Source organism: Acipenser ruthenus, chromosome 13 (genome assembly GCF_902713425.1).
Source record: "Acipenser ruthenus chromosome 13, fAciRut3.2 maternal haplotype, whole genome shotgun sequence".
Lineage (NCBI taxonomy): Eukaryota > Metazoa > Chordata > Actinopteri > Acipenseriformes > Acipenseridae > Acipenser > Acipenser ruthenus.
In genome coordinates this window covers 34,585,710-34,604,361 of record NC_081201.1, presented here as the reverse complement: position 1 = coordinate 34,604,361, position 18,652 = coordinate 34,585,710, and the positions used below count along the sequence as shown (strand labels likewise).

The 18,652-nt window shown below is 39.0% G+C and overlaps 1 protein-coding gene across 3 annotated transcripts; it reads right to left on the bottom strand.

Annotated features, from left to right (window-relative positions):
- Positions 1-172: 172 nt before the first annotated feature.
- On the bottom strand, positions 173-17,853 carry LOC117418628 (erythroid differentiation-related factor 1-like). 3 transcript variants are annotated; one of them, XM_058985199.1, is made up of 26 exons: positions 17,620-17,853; positions 15,811-15,866; positions 15,302-15,513; positions 14,739-14,805; positions 14,494-14,619; positions 14,161-14,285; positions 13,629-13,788; positions 12,585-12,686; positions 11,500-11,621; positions 11,100-11,211; positions 10,843-10,990; positions 10,388-10,499; positions 10,192-10,303; positions 9,346-9,615; positions 8,721-8,792; positions 8,292-8,430; positions 7,886-8,077; positions 7,201-7,401; positions 6,741-6,959; positions 5,666-5,892; positions 5,174-5,332; positions 3,958-4,107; positions 3,298-3,451; positions 1,563-1,678; positions 1,064-1,230; positions 173-714 (listed from the first exon to the last, which is right to left on the bottom strand). In XM_058985199.1, the coding sequence occupies exons 1-26, from the start codon at positions 17,630-17,632 to the stop codon at positions 552-554; spliced, it is 3,696 nt and encodes a 1,231-aa protein (XP_058841182.1). In that variant the 5' UTR covers positions 17,633-17,853; the 3' UTR covers positions 173-551. The 3 variants fall into 3 exon arrangements, with proteins under 3 accessions (XP_058841182.1, XP_033887719.3, XP_033887721.3); XM_034031828.3 differs by lacking the exon at positions 17,620-17,853 and having other exon boundaries at positions 15,811-16,896; XM_034031830.3 differs by lacking the exons at positions 12,585-12,686; positions 17,620-17,853 and having other exon boundaries at positions 15,811-16,896.
- Between the last annotated feature and the right edge of the window lie 799 nt (positions 17,854-18,652).

Below are 18,652 nucleotides of genomic sequence, written 5' to 3'. Positions count from 1 at the left end.
TTTACTTTGATAATTTATACTGGAATAAAAGGTCATATAAAAAAATAAAGAAATGTTGCCAGCTGTGTAAAGTTCACGGTTCTGCCGAGTGACCTGTATGCACAAATTTCAACTAGGACCTTAAATATGCAGTATATACGTACCGATTTCACCTACAAGGCTTGCAGAAATATATTTTCTATCTTAAAATACCAGTGGCCCATTTTGTTTTATTTAAAGTGTTAAAAAACAAACAAACTGAATAGTTACTATTGCACAAAGTCCTCACATCAGAAAAGTTACAAATTTCACATTGAAAAATTATTTGTTTGACATTTCATTTTACAGACATCTTAACATATGTGAATAAACCAGCATTCATCATGCATATTCCTGAACGCTCAACACAATTAACCTCCTCCTGGAGAGGAAAAAAAAAAAAAAAAAGAGTAGGGAGGAGCACCAAGATGCAATAGCTATGTGATCTAATGTTTTGGACAAGGCACTGATGCATAGGTCTGTATGTTTCATTTTAGGCAAGCAAAACCAGACTAAGGCATAAAATACTGTTTTCACTGTCCTCCACTCTCTCTGCCCCCAGGTTTTGAGGCAAGTTGATCCAACAAGTCCAGTATGAGCTCCACTCTCGTGATAAGAGGTGTTGTCTTGTCCGCCCGGAGCAAAACAGAGTACACCTGCTTGTAGATCTTAAATGCTCCCTCCTCCACTGGGCCACTGGAAAAACATATATTATCATTAAGTGCCAGCAACTGGACACAGTGAATAAACAACACAATTCGTAAACAGAAACTGTGGCACTGTGCAAGAGAATGGCACCCTGTGATCTGACCAAAGGTTAAAACTATGTGGCAGTGGAACTGTTCATTACTGAACAAAGTAATTCACATATTTTCTACAGTAGTTACTGTTTAAAAGCAAGAACCATTAGCAATTACTGTGCCATTACAGTGTAATTAAATGACTATTCCTGCCCTGTAATGTAAAGTGCTACCTCCTTTACTTCTGTGAGTTTTATGCTTGTATTTTGGGAATATGCAGATATTACCCTTGACTCTACCCTTACCTTTTCTTTTTTGTTGTAGTCATTAGTTTCACTAGATGGAGCAGCAGGAAGGACAAACTGGGTTCAAACACATTGATCAGCTTTAACACTTCTTCTGTGTTCAATCCAGCAGAGGAGCCACCTTCAGTCTTATTAGGATCACTGCAGTCTTCAGTGCAATCTGACAGCTAAACAAAACGAGAAATTCTTCTAAGATTTTTTTTTTTTTGTGGAAAACCTCCTCTGAAAGACACCCATAATTGAAAATAACATGGATACCCGAGTGATCCTAGTTCAAAGATATTATTTTAGTGGGATGGCGTGCTGGTGAATAATGAACGTATAAAAACTGTCTGCCAATGTTTAAATGCAGGTCCTAAACTTAGATAAAGGCAGTGTTATGTGCATAAAACAGATGAGAAAGCACAAATGAAAAATTTTGGTTAAACGGATTGTTATTGCTCAACTTGCATACCCCCTGGAGCAATGAATGAATTGCTATTTGTTATTCCTCAGTTACCTGTCTCTGTTCCTCTAGAAGCTCCTTGTGGATCAGCTGGAATGCGTGTTTCGTCTCCGTCATAATCTCCAGAGCTCCGGAGAGGGTCTTCAGTTTTGCCGAGTTGCTGCTCTGGCCTGCAAATGGAAGAAAAACAAAAAACAGGCTACTGTTAAATACTAAAAGTGATTCTGAAGAAGCTGACAATTAAAATGACAACCAAGACTTGGATCAAAAGTACGATTCAGCATATGGGATATACTGAAATTGAAGAAGGAATCTATGAAAAAGATCTAGAAGTTTATGTTGACTCAGAAATGTCTTCATCTAGGCAATGTGGGGAAGCTATAAAAAAGCCAACAAAATGCTCGGATACATAGTGAAGTGCTGAATTCAAAATCGGGGGAAGTAATGTTAAAACTTTACAATGCATTAGTAAGACCTCATCTAGAATATTGTGTTCAGTTCTGGTCACCTCGCTACAAAAAGGACGTTGCTGCTCTAGAAAGAGTACAAAGGAGAGACCAGAATTATTTCCGGTTTAAAAGGCAGACAGGCTAAAAGAATTAAATCTGTTCATTATTGAACAAAGAAGACTACATGGTCACAAATGCAGATTAGATAAAGGGCCATTCAGAACAGAAAACAGGAGGCACTTCTTTACACAGAGAATTGTTTGAGTCTGGAACCAACTCCATAGTAATGTTTTTGAAGATAGCATGGGATCCTTCAAGAAGCTGCTTGATGAGAATCTGGGAACAATAAGCTACTAACGACCAAACGAGCAAGATGGGCTGAATGGCCTCCTCTTGTTTGTAAACTTCTTCTTACTGTCACCCTTGACTCCCGATTCCCTCGGGTTTCAATGCTGTACTGTACTGTAACATTGTGGAAGATCCGACCAACTATTTCAAAAATTCCCCTGCCAGTTTTCTCAGAAAATCTATCCTATACAAAATATCCAGCAATAAAAGAAAAACAAGACCCAGCCTAAAGCTTTATGTAAATCATTTTGGATTAGGTACAAACAAAACATTCTCCTGTCATGTTATGCATTACAATAAGGTTCCCTCCCTCTGTTTGGAAGCATAGAGGTTCTGTAGCACTGCATGCCAGGTTTGAGTGCTAATAATGCTGGCAAGAGCTGTCGTCTCTGTAAGATGAATCTCAACCAAGGCGGCATGCCCAATTTCATACCTGCACCCAAACAGGTATGAGCCCCCTATCTGACCTTTCAACACCACCTTTACTAACCCTTAGTAAATGATTGTTGATGAAACAGAGGTCCAATGTACAGAAATAAAACCGTGTGTTCCATGGGCATGCCCAAAAGACTAGCCTACGTTCATACTCCTCAGCTAGAACTGGGGAGAAGTAATTGAGAGTTTACAATTAATCATAATCACAGGGCAGATCCTGCCATTTAACACCTCATATAGTAATGTATTTTCTTGGATTTACATTTTGCCCTCATAGAAAGGCTTTCCTTGGGAAATTGTGCAAGTTGTTTGCAAGAAAAACAAAAAGAGAATTCCACCAGGGCAGGTCTCACGTTTCATTTAAAACAGCTGTGGGGACAAAATCAGACAAATACACCTTAAAACAGGTAAACTAGTTCATAAATCAAATGCTGTAAACACCATGCAGTGAAAGAATTGCTGAGCAAAATGTTAAACTTAGCTGCACATCTTTGATTACAAGGCAAACTGAAATGCGGAACATTTCACTGCCAGCTTTCAGATTTCAGATTTCTTACCTGCCATCTGAAACTCTGCAAAAGCTACCCGCTCCAGCTGCGCCCTCAGCAGCTCACAGGGGGCATCTCTCAGGATCTGGAACAGCTTCACAGCTTTGTTGTAGTGAAGCTCTGCAAGCCCCCGATGCTGTTTCCGCAGGTGTTCGTTCCCCACCTGCAGAAAACCAAAAAGGAGAATATCAATCACATGCATATAAGGATGATTATTAGTGTACACAGGGTTATAGGGTGATGTCTTTAGTAGGTAGTTGCTCAGGATTCATACAGGTTTAAATCTGGATTAGGACCAAACCATGACACATTTTGTTTTGACAACACCCCAATTTAGCATGGGGCAGGTGCTGCTATTATGGAACCATCCACTTGGATCAAATGTTTAAGATGAGAGGCTCTCCTGACAATGAAAGAAAGCAAGACCCAAAAACAAGGGGATTCCATTACTGAGCTCTTGTATTCAATTCCCTATTCAAAACAGACACCCCATGCATGTAGAGATCCTCGCAGTACAGCAAGTGAACATCCTTACTTCAGTTAGCATGGAAACAGGCAGGCTTTGCAATCAAATCATGCATATTTCATCGGGCTACTTGCAAAATACAGTATATCCCAATAAAAGTATATTTCATTCTCGATCAAGTCCAGCTTTGAGCAGTGAGCTACCTGATTTCGAAAGCAGCTGTGGTACATGGAGGCCAGTCTGTGATGGATGGTAGCCGCCCGATACTGGTACAGGGGCTGCCGTGCGGATTCTGTGTGGAGATCGCAGTATTTTAGAGATTTCATCATGGCCTCAGTCACCTCCCTTTCAATCTGGAGATAAAAAACAAAACACAATAAATATACAGTATCCACCACTTACACCGTATAGGGTCATTTATGGCAGCTGTTTATAGCGGACAAATAGTGTTTGCCATTTGCCATTCCCATTGATTTCAATAACAAAGGCATCGTTTATACCGTGTGAAGCACACCGTATATTTCAGACAAACTCAGCTGTTTGGATCTTGTTATGTGCCATTCACATAGATTTAAATAACAAACACACTATTTATACTGTATTAACTGTTTCTGTAGTTCAGGAGGAAAGTGCTGACCAAAATACAAACGAAACTGAAACTGACAACAACAGAGGGGATGTCAGAGGAAGAATTCTCAGCTGTGTCACCTTGGTGACCGGGACGCTCTGCTTGAAACAGACACCGACGGGAAGCGTGCATGCTGCGATTGTAACACAGACATTTCAAATCTTAATTTGAAGTCCTGCTCTGACCAAGAACCTGGACCTACTCCACATGAAAGCAATAAAGATTTGTTAATAAATCCTTTGAGTTGGTCGCCACAGCAATGTTTCATACTGTTCTCTAGAAATAGAAATGTGTTGATCACAGCCTCGATTTATTTGTCCTAAAGATGAACTGACTGGTTCTTTGTTCTTGTCTTGTCCAAAAGTAGTCTGAAGATTTAATGTATTGAGGGATAAAACTAAATGTGTTGTCCCATAACTGCAACAATAAAACAGTACAATACACCTTGAAGGGGTCAAGTAAACCTGTCTTAGTTTTTATGTTTAATGGATAAACTCAAGATCCATTATTTTATTTTTTAAGTAGGTTTCTTTATTACAGATTATATATACATTGCAGTTCAACAGTTCTAGAGTTAAAACCAACTTCCACTTTTTCGTTACTGCACCCAAGAATGTACCAGCATTTCCAGGTTACACTTGCAATTACTACCAACCATTTCATGCTTGATTTTCAAAAGGTATGCACACACTAAGTGTTTTGAGTTTCACTGGGTGTGCATGCGTGCACCTGAAAGTCAAGTCCATAATATCAAACCTGTTGTACAACAATACACCCATGATCTTCAGTACCTGTTCCTGTGCTTTTCTGGATAATGGAGCATAATCCTGCTGCATTGTAGCCATAGTGAAATAAGTTGTAGAAAGCTCCCAGTTCACAGAATCCCAGACAGCTGGATGCATCTCTCTCTTCACAAGTGATCTCATTGCCTTCAAATAATAATCTATGGCCTAAACGAACAGACAAGAATTTCAAAATGGTCAAATGCATCCAGAATATTTCACATGACAAATCTGGTTAAAAAAAAAAAAAGTTTTGCATGTATCTGCATCATTATGTGCTTATTTAAACAGAATATTTGTCCGATATCAAAACATGTAGTTTCAAAATAATTTTCAGAGGACATTGCAGCTACGACCTGTATGATTAATATAAGTTTCTAGACTGCAGAAGACAATTTCTGACTAGAATTATTAATATGTTAGCCGTAAGAAGCAAAAAAGGGTCAACAAAATTATTCTCTATAAAGTGCTTTTCCATTCCAACTCATTTAATTATCATACCTTATTGTAATACAAAGCCTCTTCAGGTGAAAACTCTCCCCTCTTGAGGTCGCTCCCCATCGCACAGTGAGCTTGTGCACAAATCCTCATCAATCTTCCTGTGTTGCACAGCAGCAGAGCAGTGTTGGTGGCATCTCCGATGGCCTCAAAATCCTTAATGCCTTTCTCAAAGCAAGAGAAACTTTTCTTCCAGAGTTCCTGTTCTGCATTGGATACAGATTTGTTCTCTGCAGAAAACGGACATAAAAGAAAGGGAGAAGAGTTTTCATGGAGTGGGAAAAACACTTTGGACGAAAACACTTAATGGGTCAAGTGACTTGCTGCAGTTATACTGCCCAGTCCCTGACCACATTTCGGCGCCTCCTTAAGACTCACCTCTTCAAAAAGCACCTGTAGAACTCCTCTGTTTGTATCCTGGGACACTATCACCCTTCATGTAAATGTGCTTTATTTTGCTCTTATCTGCCCCCTATTTTACTGCATTTAATCCTGTACTTCAGAATACTGTAATCTGCCAAGTGTTTAACCTGTAGTACTTTGTATTTAGTCATATCCTGATGTAACTATCACTATTTAATCATATCCTGATGTCACTATCACTATTATCTGCTGTATTGAATTGTGGTTTGTCACACTTGTACTTTGCTTGAACAAAAGTTATTGTATTTCTTGCTCTTATTGTATTACTTGTATTGTAACACTTGAAATGTATTTGCTTACGATTGTAAGTCGCCCTGGATAAGGGCGTCTGCTAAGAAATAAATAATAATAATAATAATAATACAAAGCGACTTACCAATTGGGTTAACAACACTTTACTCATCTTACCAGGGCCAAATATGAACCCTGGACCTTTTGAAAACTAATACAAGTAATAGCAGAAGCTTAAATTCCTTAGACAGGCAAGTTCCCTTAATAAATAAGTGTAATTTGCTTAGCTGCTTGTGTTTCTCGCTATGTAAAAAAAACATATAAGCATATGCGTTCTGCATGAAGATGAAGTTAAAGCTGTAACAACATTATTCAAGGATCTTCTCACACATTGTCAGAGACTTCCTTTCAGTAGGCCGCTCACCTGCCCGCTCAGTTTGGACTGTGGCTGCCTGATTCATATAGAAGACGCCCACCTCATTCCGGATGTTGCCCAGTCTCTTCAGTACCTGGTTCAGCTGCTCTGGACTCTGTTCCTTGAAGTCCCCAGAAACCACAAGGTCATGGACAGCCTCGTAGCACTTACAGCTGACAGAGAGCTGATGCTCAGGGTCTGTTGCTAGTTCTGTTACCATATTAAAAGCTGTGAAGCCAAAGCAGTATTAATATCTGTTCAATTGTCAAGATAAAAATATTTGTGTGCGTATATGAATACTAACATACTTTATTTTTAAAACACGCTATTAATTAGAAACACAGCGCTTAATGACAATGGATGTCGACAGAATACAGCCAGATTGTTTTAATACTTTAGAATAATGAGTATGTCTGATGAAATATTTTCAATGTGAACAGGCTAAATGAAGTAACTGCAGCCCATTGACCTTGGCAGCTGGATTCCCTGTGAAGACTGTGCAGGATTTCCTGGTCATCTTTAGTCTGGTAGTTGTATTCTTCCAGATAAGCTGCTCTATTACTGGTGTTTTGGGCCAACATCAACTGGATATCCCCACACAGAGACAGACACTGGCTGTGAAACCGCAGAACTTCGGGGTGCAGGCTGGTGCTCACAGAACAATACGCGTCTGCAAAATACAATACAACGCACACAATGAAGAACTGGGTGACAAAGCGGGTTATTACACTAACCCTTCACCTCCAGCAGCCTGGGTTTAAATTGACAGCCCAAAAGGTCCCGATCCGAATAGCAAACGGGGTACTTCAGGCTGGGACTATGGTTCTCTGGTGGCACTCTTTAGGGGAACATAAGGGTTTCACTTCTCTAATAAACAAGTTCAGACACAATTAAAACAAGGTGCTGTCTGTCAATCCACAGTTTTAAAAGAACTGCTGAACGGTAGTCCTCGACTTTCTCACAAGTGGAAACCTTTTAAAGTTTTACTTTTTAGTGCAGTGTTCAATGGGAAGATGGGTGACTGGACAACAGGTTAATGATCATTGGAAAGCTGACTGCTCAACCATGCAGGGTATCTGGTTATTTCTCATGCCAGCTAGTCTACCTTTCCATATTCCCCATCAGGTTTAGGGTTGCAAAAGAGTAATACCCACCGTGGCACTGTAAAGCTATTTTGATATATCTCAAAGCTCTGCCATATTTCATAAGATTGGTCGCAGCATCTGACAGCACATAGTAAGCTCTGGATGCCTTGAGAAAAAGCTGCAGCTTCATTTTATATTGCCAGGAGCCTGGAATTATTCCTGAGCGAGTTGGATGCTCAAAGTCTTCTTGACAGGGTTCGTCTAGGAAGGAAAGACATACACAGCTCAGTTAGCAAGTTGCAATCTGACAATACCAAAAAGTGTGGCAACATTTGAATACTTTATGTAAGCCTTTGACATAATACACATTGGGCAAGACCACTGAATACTAATAGGTTGTTACAATATGGCAACAACAATGATTAAGGGTTTGTTTTTGTCTTGCTAAATGGTAGAAGATGCACAGCAATTTTACCTTTGTCCAAAAACAAGGCGATTTCTTTTTCCACTGCGCTGTGGGTGATGTCTTCATATTTCAGTGGGATGGGGGTGTTGGGATCTGCTGCTGGGAGCTCACTTTCCTTCTTAATACTGCCGTCCACAGCTTTCAGCCCCTTTCAAGATAATCAGAAGACGCTTAAGACACGCTTATTACTTTATCAGAAACATCTTTGCTGATGCTTGCTTAGCTCCTAAAAAAAGGGGAGTTAGTCCTACCCATTGTCAAACTGTACTACCATCACTCTGTTCAAGAAAAAACAAGAGACAACATTAAAATAACCTGCATTTTTATTAGTATATTAGTTACAATCATATATATCAGTATCATACATACTGGTTACCTGCTGCGTAGAATGAAACTGTATTGGGGTTGACCATCCATTTTGGAATACAAGTTACCCACCTTTAGAACATAGCCGAGAACTAGCCGACACCGTTCCTCCAAATCATGTGAAACAGGACAGGCGTAATTAGGCTTTATAAAAAGAAAAAAAAGAAATGTTATTTTCACCCTCTGGTCTCAATTTAAGGAGTTCAAAAGGTATTAACTGAGACTATTGATTTTATTAATTATCGCCAATAATCTTTCATTTCAAAAACATCATGGGGACTCTTCTCAAAGATACATTTTATGTATTTGCTTTTCTTTAGATGGAGTTTGTCTTCACCTGAAATCGTGAAACCTAGCAGTAAATAGCTGATGATTGTATATATAATATCGTCTGGGGGTGCTGAACAATACAAGTGGCTATCCATCACACAAGTGGTCAGAGCGGCTGTCCTCGAATAGAGGAAAAACATGATGTATCATACACAGGTCCTATACTATATTCAAGTGCTATTATATAATACATATTTTTTTAAGAATCAACCCTACTTGTAATGACCACTTAAGGGACCATCTCAAAGTGTTGCATTAATGTACTACTGTATATACAGGGTACAAGTGACTTTACGAGAAACAAAGGTACACCAGGGCTTATCAGAGTGGTCTCTATAGACAGGCGGTCCTTCAGTATGCAGCTGACCCGTATCTGGTGAGTGGACTTGTATTTCTCGGGCACGGAGAGCTCCCCCACTGATTTGATGATGGCCACGGCCTTGCTGTCATCAGAGGGGTCCTTGCTGGTGCTGTAAGAGCCGTTCTCGTCACTGTCCTCTGGAAGCTCCTCCTCCTCCTCCTCCTCGCTGTAGCTGTCCTCAGAGTTCCCGCTGGGCAGAGACTCCCCGTCCTCGCCCTTCTGCGGCTCGTCCAGCTGGAAGAGCTCCGACAGCATGAAGTTAGCCGAGGCAACGATCTGAGGAAAAGGAAAAAGGACAGGCAGCCTGAGCGTGAGAACAGATTCCCAGTCTTGAGGAATCAAATACGGCTCCCGCCCAAAGTCTGAATCGATCCAAGTTTGTTTGTGAAACTTAAATACTTAAAACATTTTTTGTGAACTTATTAAAACATTTTGAAACAATTGACTATTTTTTTTTTTTGTTTTAAAAGGATAAAACTTCCCATTAATCGTGTTACAAAATGAGTGCTTAAGACACATTGAAAATATGCCACTGAAGTGCTTCAAATTCCTTTTTAATAATTTCCCTTTATATTAGTTTTCTAATATTTCTTAGTGGTTTTAGTCAAATTTCTTTATAATGCTCTCTTAGTGGCTTTCAACTAAATCTAGTGCAGTGGAATCCTAATCCTCTTTGATTTCCTCAACTAAGGAAGTCATGAGAGGTCAACTACAGAAAAGGCCAGCAGTATAGTAAACAGCCAACAAAGAGCCACTTGCACAGGCTGAACTTTTCTTCTGAAAGGTACAAGATTTTGCATCTGTGTAGATGGTAATAAAACATTCCATATGTCACATTACATCAGCTGTTACCTGTGGGTGTCTCTCTTGGTCCAACAGTTTAACGCAGTTCAAAAGCAGTGTCCTGATTGTACCATAGTGCTTTTTGTTCTGACCCTTCTTCATCATCATATTACTGGCCACCCTGAAAAAGAACAGCTTAGATATTAAAGATTGTGACTTAAAATTCATAAACCACTGATGGCTTTATTTGTTTGACAGTGCTTACTTGTACAGAAGAACAGCGACCGGCAGAGTGAAGGGGTTCTGGTATTTTTCCTCTGTTGTATCCTCACAAAGGGTAGTGAGATCATACAGCTTCACTATATCACTCCCACTGGCTGAAACAGAGAATTCCAATTCAAAACTTTATTAAAAGAAAAAACATTTACCGGCCAGACTGAATGCATGTCCACCCAGGCTACTTGATGCAAGTCCTGTCAACGGTTTGTGAAAAATTACTCCACGCAAACACGTCACATCAGGAAATAGGGAAACCTTTACACAGGTTTAGTAGCACATTAGCATATTTTGTCTGGCTAAACAAAAATAAAATACAATATATAATATAATAAAATGAAATTAAAAAATGCGTAGATAGGATTAGCCGAGCTGTCAACCCTTTTTTGTGGGACGAGTCATATATTTCTCCTCGATTAAAATCCCAGACGAAACCTTACTCACCTTTAAAAAGCCAGTAGGTATGCCCCTCTTTAGTGCAGTTTGATTTCAAAAAGGACAAGATGTTCTGTGCTATGTCCTTCACCACTTTGGTAGAGAAGGTTGAGTTGTCCAGGTCAGGGATGTCTTCTGTCTTTATCATTTCATATTTCTGCATAAAGAATGCAGATTTCAGCCATTACAGGAATCAACCATCCTTCGTTGACTGCAGCCACACTCAATGTTGTTCTTTATAAAAGCTGAAATACATCTACACCTACCTGGACGATGCCATTCACATGAAAACACATAACCAGCTCGGGGACATTGCACATCAGATTGTCAAGCCAGTAATCTATCCCAGTCAGCACGTTGATTGGTTTATTGTTATCCCTGTAAAGGAAAGTCCGTTCTTACTGCATTTTATACATTGAGAATATATTATTGCTGCTCCTTTACAAGCCAGTTCTAGCAAATACATATTTTGTATAATTTATATACAGTATATATATATTATATATATATTATACACATATATACACACACACACACACACACATACATATATACATACACATGGCAGCTGCTGGCTTTAGTCCCATACTAACGTGATTTCACATCAAAGGGTGCCCTCTGCTGTGCACAGCAAGTAAAGACTTGCAGGCTCAGAAGTCTACTTACCGGAGACGGAGACTGACAGCAGGATATCGACCTCCACCGAAAATCGGCATGTTCGTTCCCACCAACATGTGAATGTCCTCGAATGTCCAGAGGATGTTGCGAACAAAGTCGTTTTTCAGACCCTTTTATGATTTAAAATAAATACATATATTTAAAAAATGTTACATAAGTGCCTTAGTAGCATGAAAGCATGATGTGACCTAAAAGTGAACACACAGGTCAATAAAACCAAAGAGAGATAATGAACCGCATCTCATATACTGCATGTCACCACCTGCACCAAAAACTTCCTATTTACCTAATTTTGGAATCAAATAATGTATTAATAACTTGACTACTGTTAAATGCTACCCCTTAGAATGTGTTGACCTCCAGTGTGTGTTTTCAGATTACCTCCGCACATTACATACTCTACAGCTAGGGTGACCAGACAGCAAGAGTGAAAAATCGGGACACTCAGTTGGTGAGGGGAGGCAAGAAACTTTGTGAACTACTGCACAAAGCAAGCGACGCAAACTACGTATCTTTCTTCTGTAGATAGGCTTTTTTTTATTCCTTTGCCTTCCTACTACAGAGGCTGCTGAACACAACGTAAAACAAACAACAGCTTTCAGAAAACAAACTGGACGCACAGGTGCACACACCAAGAAAAACACATGACGCATCATATGACTGCAGGTTAACGTGACCGGATAGCCGCATAGATGCAATGCAAACAACATGCCCTAAACCAGTAGAGTACACTGTTGCACTGTGAGACAGTACAGCAGCCACATATATGAAATTTCCTAACAAGAAAATAAAAATTTCACATTTTACGCCTGGGTTTTCAATATTTACTCTAAAAAGCAGGACAAATGGCGTCCTGACAGTACCTCGATCCGGATGCAGGACAAAGCCCCTAATATCGAGACGTCTGGTCACCCTATGTACAGCATTCATATTTAAATAAAAAGAAACAAAAAAAATTAAACTTTACATGGATTCATTCTTAATTTCCAACTTAAAAAAAAGAACAAAAACCATTGTGGTTCCTTTGTAAAGGAATGTGGGGTGGAGTTACGTGCGATTGTGTATCATCATACCTGACTGTTTTCCCCTTCATTGAAAAGAGTAGTAAGGTTTTGCTCTTTGGGGGTTGAGGATACATGCCCCAGAGCAAATGTGTTCTCGAGAGGTACACTCTCCTGTAAAAAGTGTAAGCACACAGTTTAAAATATGCACAATTTTAAAAGAACCCAGTTTCTTTTTTTTTTTGGTTGTTTTTTTTTTTTTTTAAACTTTGGTATATGACAAATGAATTAATTTTGATTGTGTACAACTGTCTGGAACATTCTGTACACAGATTGGAAGAAAAACCATATGCAAAAGTTTTTGCTTTAAAGTTTTGAGAATTGGTGTTTTTTTACACTGAAAACGACATAGAATAGAAAGAATTGTGTACAGCAAAATGCCAGGACTGGCATCTTTGTTAGTTACCCTTGAATTACATTTTATATCATAGTGCACAAAAATACTAAAACTTTAACTGCAACTATTTAAAAAACAAAACAAACAAATAGACAAAAAACAATACACAACAAAAAACATCAGTTATCTTGAACACAGTTGTTTTCTGATACTTTCCCAAACTGGCTAGGAATACAGCTGCACCATAATTCAAATGTAATCCTAGGCTTAGAAAATACTATGCATTTTTGTTGCCCTATAGTTGCAGAGCTCTGATACAAGAAGGTTAAAAGGAAGAAATAAGTCTATTCTGAAAGTCATTTTACAAAGCTTTGAGATTTAATGTCTCAGTTTTATAGACCCCATGCAATTTTCATTCATCCAGGCACCTTTTCTGAGATACCTGTGTGGAACGACAGCACCCAAAGAGGCAAAATCACTCATTCTACTTGGCTGTGCAAAGAACACATCCGACAAACTTACCTCAACATCTAAAATAACTTATTAAACTTTCTTTTTTTATATTCTGGCTCAGATCAAGCTTATACCTAAATTCAAGCTTTTACCAACAACAATATGCAGAATCTGCAGCTTCTGTTATGAGTGCACATACAATAAAGTCACCATCTAGAGTCCATAACAAGTTAACAGATACACAACAGCAATGGCAGAGTATTTACTTGTTTGGGAGCAGATGTGTCCTCAGAGACGGACGTTGAGCTTTCCAAAGGTGCAGGCCATGAAGGGCCCATTTCGTCCCTTTCAGGGCCCTCATCCTCTCTCTGTGTAGGCTCCCCAGTAGCAGCCGGTACAGGCTCTGCAGCCCCATTGCCATTAATACTGTGAAAACAACAAAGGGTGCTAAGATTACATTGACATCCAGGTTACAGAGAAGGATGTAAGGCGTGTATAAAACAAGGTTCTTTCATGGCTGTTTGTTTGATCCATTTTATCTGAAAGCTGTATGCTTCTGTTCAGGCATTAAATTTAGGTCATGAAATTGTAAAACCCTTTAATCTCAGAGGATGCATTAATAAGGCAGTACTGAATTGCTTATTGAAATCATTGTATTTCACATCAGATTTAATTAACATTTCACAAGTCAACTAATTAATTTTTATTTATTTTTTCCTAAAAAGATTGCAGATAACAGCAACTAAACCCAGAGGCTGGATGGCTATGTCGACCAATGTAATGACACACAGAACTCACCTGTAGTACAGAAACTTGGAAAGAATAGCCCTTTGGTACCACTGCTCCTTGCTCTTCTTTTTTCGTTGCCACTTCTGATCTACTAATCTTTGATAAAATTCTTTTAACCAGTTCCAGTCGCCAGTCTAATAATTAAGAAAAAGATTAAATAATATACGAGTACTTGAAACGACAGTAAACATAACACTATATTAAGAAATTATGAGCAGCTTCGGACTAATTATATTCCGCACAGCTCAAAGTTCTCAACATACCCTGTTGCCTTGTTTCACAGACTCTCATTAGCACTAATATTGGACTACTTAATGTTACTGTAATGGGGTTTTCTTTTACCTGTGAAGATCTCATGAAGAGTTCCTGAATATCCAGCTCATCAAGTAGGAGAGTCCGTCCCACGCGGTGAACAGCCATGCTGACATGAGACTTGCTGTACGGGATCTTGAGAAGCTTTTTAATGTTCTAAAGAAGAAACACAAAAAATGGGGAAAATATTAATGTCTCGTCTTTACTTTCTGATGATAACAAACCCTAAATATAGTGAAAAAAACATGGAACGGCTGGACACTGTACATACATACCTCAGAATCAGAAACAACATCCACATCATTTCCAATTGAGTCAATAAAGTCATACGCCATTCCAAAGCTTTTAGGAGGAGAAAATAGGTGTTATACAGGAAGGTCCAACAGGAATTTTGCTTCATAAAGTCAAATGAAACCTGCTGAATAATGTTACGTTAACATATAGAATTGCACACCACTTTGTAGATTTCCATATACATAATGAAAAAGTGATAAAAACTGAAAAAATGTGACATTTTGTTGTGAGGTTTTTACAACCTAGCCAGTTACTTTAGTTGTGGATATGTTGTGCGGTTTAGAACAAATATGGCAGGCTGAAGGTCTAACGCTCCTCGGTACTATGCACACCTCTGATTGGCTGAATGTGTTATGGTAATTCAGTCCATAGAGGTGTGAGTAAAGGCTTTCTCTGCTTACACAGCATACATTTACCTGCACCAGAAAGGGTACACATGCTTTTGGTACACACAGGTACAACTCTTTGGTAGTATAAAGTGAAGTGTGCCTGCTGTCTGGCACACCAATGGAACAGACACAAGAGGTTGAGTAAAATATTTTACCTTGAAAAGGGTTTGCTTTTACTGCTAGAGCCCAGAATAGTCGTGCCTACTGGTCCGAGCTCAGTACTTTCACGAAGCCAGTTGGCAGGTGGGAGCTTCAGGTCAGTTTTCTCTTGAAGAAGCGCGTAGGTTGTTGGAGGTGGAGCCGTGGAGTACTTTACCACAGCTCTGCTTTTCACTTCATTAACACTCCCCAGACACATCACTTCTGTCTGGAAACAAAAGGATAATAGAGAAATCAGTACCTAGTCACTACTTCAGTAACTGTTGGGGTACAGCAGTTTCACCCATTCCAGGTTTTAACATGTGCTTCATTGGTCCCAGTGTATGGGTAAGAAGCTCAGGTGTGTCTTATTAAACTCGTTGTAAAGCACGAAACAGATCAACCTGCTATGCAATGGGAGTCTTATATTTCCATCCCTGGGGGGCTAGGTGACATGCATTTCTGTCCGTATTAATTCAACAGTAGTTTTTTTGTTTTGTTTTGTTTGTTTGTGTTTATAACTCACGTGTTTTGTATCCTCTCTGCATTCCAAGGGTGTGTCATTCCCGTTTTCTCCAGTTCCTGCAATCGACACGGAGGAATCGGAATCACTCGCCGCAGCGTTCATTTTGCGTCTGTCCGAATATCTAATGTCCAGTTGTATTCTCTTGTGGCACACGTTCTCTGTCATCAACTGCCGTGTGGTTAACCACACTGTAATCCAGACATCATCCAGATGGTTTAAAACGGGTACACCAACTCCTAATGTTGCCTTCAAGTTAGTCTCAAAAGAGAATTCAAACTGTACTATAAATATAGCCAGGCAGAACGGCTACTTCTCACGCAATCCTTAACATTACAAACCTCTCTGGCACGCTTAAGTGCAAGACCAACTTTGACGTGAAACAAAAGCTGCCGTGTTTTAAAATGGTCCGCCTGTAACTCGGTTTAGCGTATGCATCATTGGGGTATTAGTTTATTTAATTATTATTATTAATATGTGCTGACTGTCTAGAAAGTTATCCTCTCATTGCACTGCCAGTGCTACTGTGTAAAAAAAATAACCCGAAGGAAACCCGGATATACATCAACGTCATTGATCTTTCACGTCCTGTGTTCGAGAACGCTCTAGAAATTCCTCCCTTGTACTAGAATACAGGAACGTTAAACCTTTAGGGGTCCAATCAATTGATCGAAACAGTGTCGGATCTAAATATCGCCACTGTTTAAAGATTTAAAATACGTTCAAACCTGACAAAAATACTACAGACTTACACACACTGCTAGTGAAATTGGTTTTCAAAACGTCCCTAAGTATATTGAAAACCGTTGTCACTTACGACTGCAGAAGACAGCAACTGTACATTGACACTGTTATTGCTCAGGAAGCAAAACGTAACACGGGCATTTATGTACCAAAAACAAACTAGCGTACTAGCCTTGGAAACACTGCTAGCATATAAATCTAAAACTGTATGGGAAATTAAACCTGGGTGTCAATTTATCACATTCCAAACACAGCACCCTCACGTAAGCGTGACTGAACCAGGAAGCGACTATTGCTTTGTTTCTATGGTAACACATAAACTACATTCAGCGTGCTCGACCTAAATTTAAGTCTGTCAACGTTTGTTTCACAGATATATATATATAGATAGATAGATAGATAGATAGATAGATAGATAGATAGATAGATATATTGTCGTGCATTACATTATATTACAATGTGTTGATAAATGCCAATTGACTGTCTAAAGTATGTATTCGAAATAACCTAAAATGCCAAAAGGAGGACATTACAATCCGTCTCTCGACAGTGATGGGGAATGGGTTATTTATTTATTTATTTATTTATTTATTGTACGTAATACAAACTCCATAGTCTATCTAATATATAGACTGTAATATCTGAAATTATGAAGGGACTCATTGTTATATTGAACATATAATATAGGTATTGCATTTGGACATTTAATGTGGATTCCAAAAGTTTCTAATCGTTAAAATGTATTAAACTTCTCAACATTACGCATTTGTAGGATTCTGTTATATATAACGTTTCTTATATTGAAAAAGTACCGTATTTGATATGTAAGTACTGCAGTATTTATGATGTTTATTAACTAATATATTATTTAAGTTATTATTGTTAGGTAATAATTGTCAGGGTTTTTCTGAAGCAGACATTTACAATGCTTCTCTACACTTTGCTATACCATATACTGCAGTCAAATTACATTGGATAGAAGTCTCCCATACTGCTACTTTTTCCATTCAACAGTGAAGAAAAAAAAACTTAAAACTTAAATTAAATAATAGATTGTGAAGAGATTACCGTATACATTCATTTGAACTTTCGCTATCCACAGTGTACCTCAAGTTTGTCAATCGATTTATTACCACTCGAGCTGTTTTCTCATAGAGGTTTGCCTCCAATCCAGCTGAAACGACACATAGCAACAAGCACAGGTTTCATGCTAAACCAGGTGACCACTGCCCTTCCATTTCTACAGGGGAAGAGGTTTCCAAAAACCTTTATACAACAAAAAGGGATAAGCTATTCAATAAACCTGCAGTGCATACGCAGATGCGACAGATTTACTAAGCTTTTGCTGTTCTGTTACAAAGCTAGGATTCGGAAGGTGCTCACTGTAATTAATAGGCGCGTGTGTGTGTGTGTGTGTGTGAGGGAATGCAAGGGTGGCAGGGATGGGGTTAAATCTGCTCCTGCCAGCAATTACAGGTGTGTCTATTCCCCAGTTAGGTAATTGGTGCTAATTGGGGAGTGGCCACATGTAAAATGGAAGGAGAAATACTTTGTTGGAGAAGTTTGTGCTCTGATTTTTGTATTGTGTGGCAATGTTTGTATTGATTATTTGACCAACAAGAACCCAGAGAATGGCCGCGTTGAGAATAAAACTATTTCATGAATGTTTGAGCCATTATAAGCTTTACCATTTATCAAACAAGCTTGTAATCTCTGTGCTTTGTCTGAATCAGCCAACTGTAGCACCTGGAATGAATCAAACTGCTTTGCAACGAGAGTCGAAGCATATCACTGCAGATAAATGATGACCTTGTTATTATTATATGATGACCTAATTATTATAAACTAAGTATTTTTATATTTATAATTTATTTATATTTATCATTAAAAAAAGATGACATTATCTCTTCAAAAGGGACTGGGTCGCAAAAAGGCCCATTGGGAAAAAAGACAGTACGCATCCCACTACGCTTGCCTCTGGGCTCCAGGAGCATTGGGGAGAGAGGACAACTGCACATGCTATCAGACAGACTACCTGGGCTGCCAGGACACCGAGTCCCCTGTGTACAGGCGTTACCCCAGAAGCCACACCAGGGGCTCG

Excerpts from the sequence above, each read along its gene's own strand:
- LOC117418628 (XM_034031828.3), bottom strand. The coding sequence starts at position 15,975 with ATGACAGAGAACGTGTGCCACAAGAGAATACAACTGGACATTAGATAT. Across the intron at positions 7,402-7,885 it reads AATAGCTTTACAGTGCCACG|ACGCGTATTGTTCTGTGAGC; the intron begins GTGGGTATTACT and ends TGTATTTTGCAG. Across the intron at positions 6,960-7,200 it reads CAGGGAATCCAGCTGCCAAG|CTTTTAATATGGTAACAGAA; the intron begins GTCAATGGGCTG and ends TTGGCTTCACAG.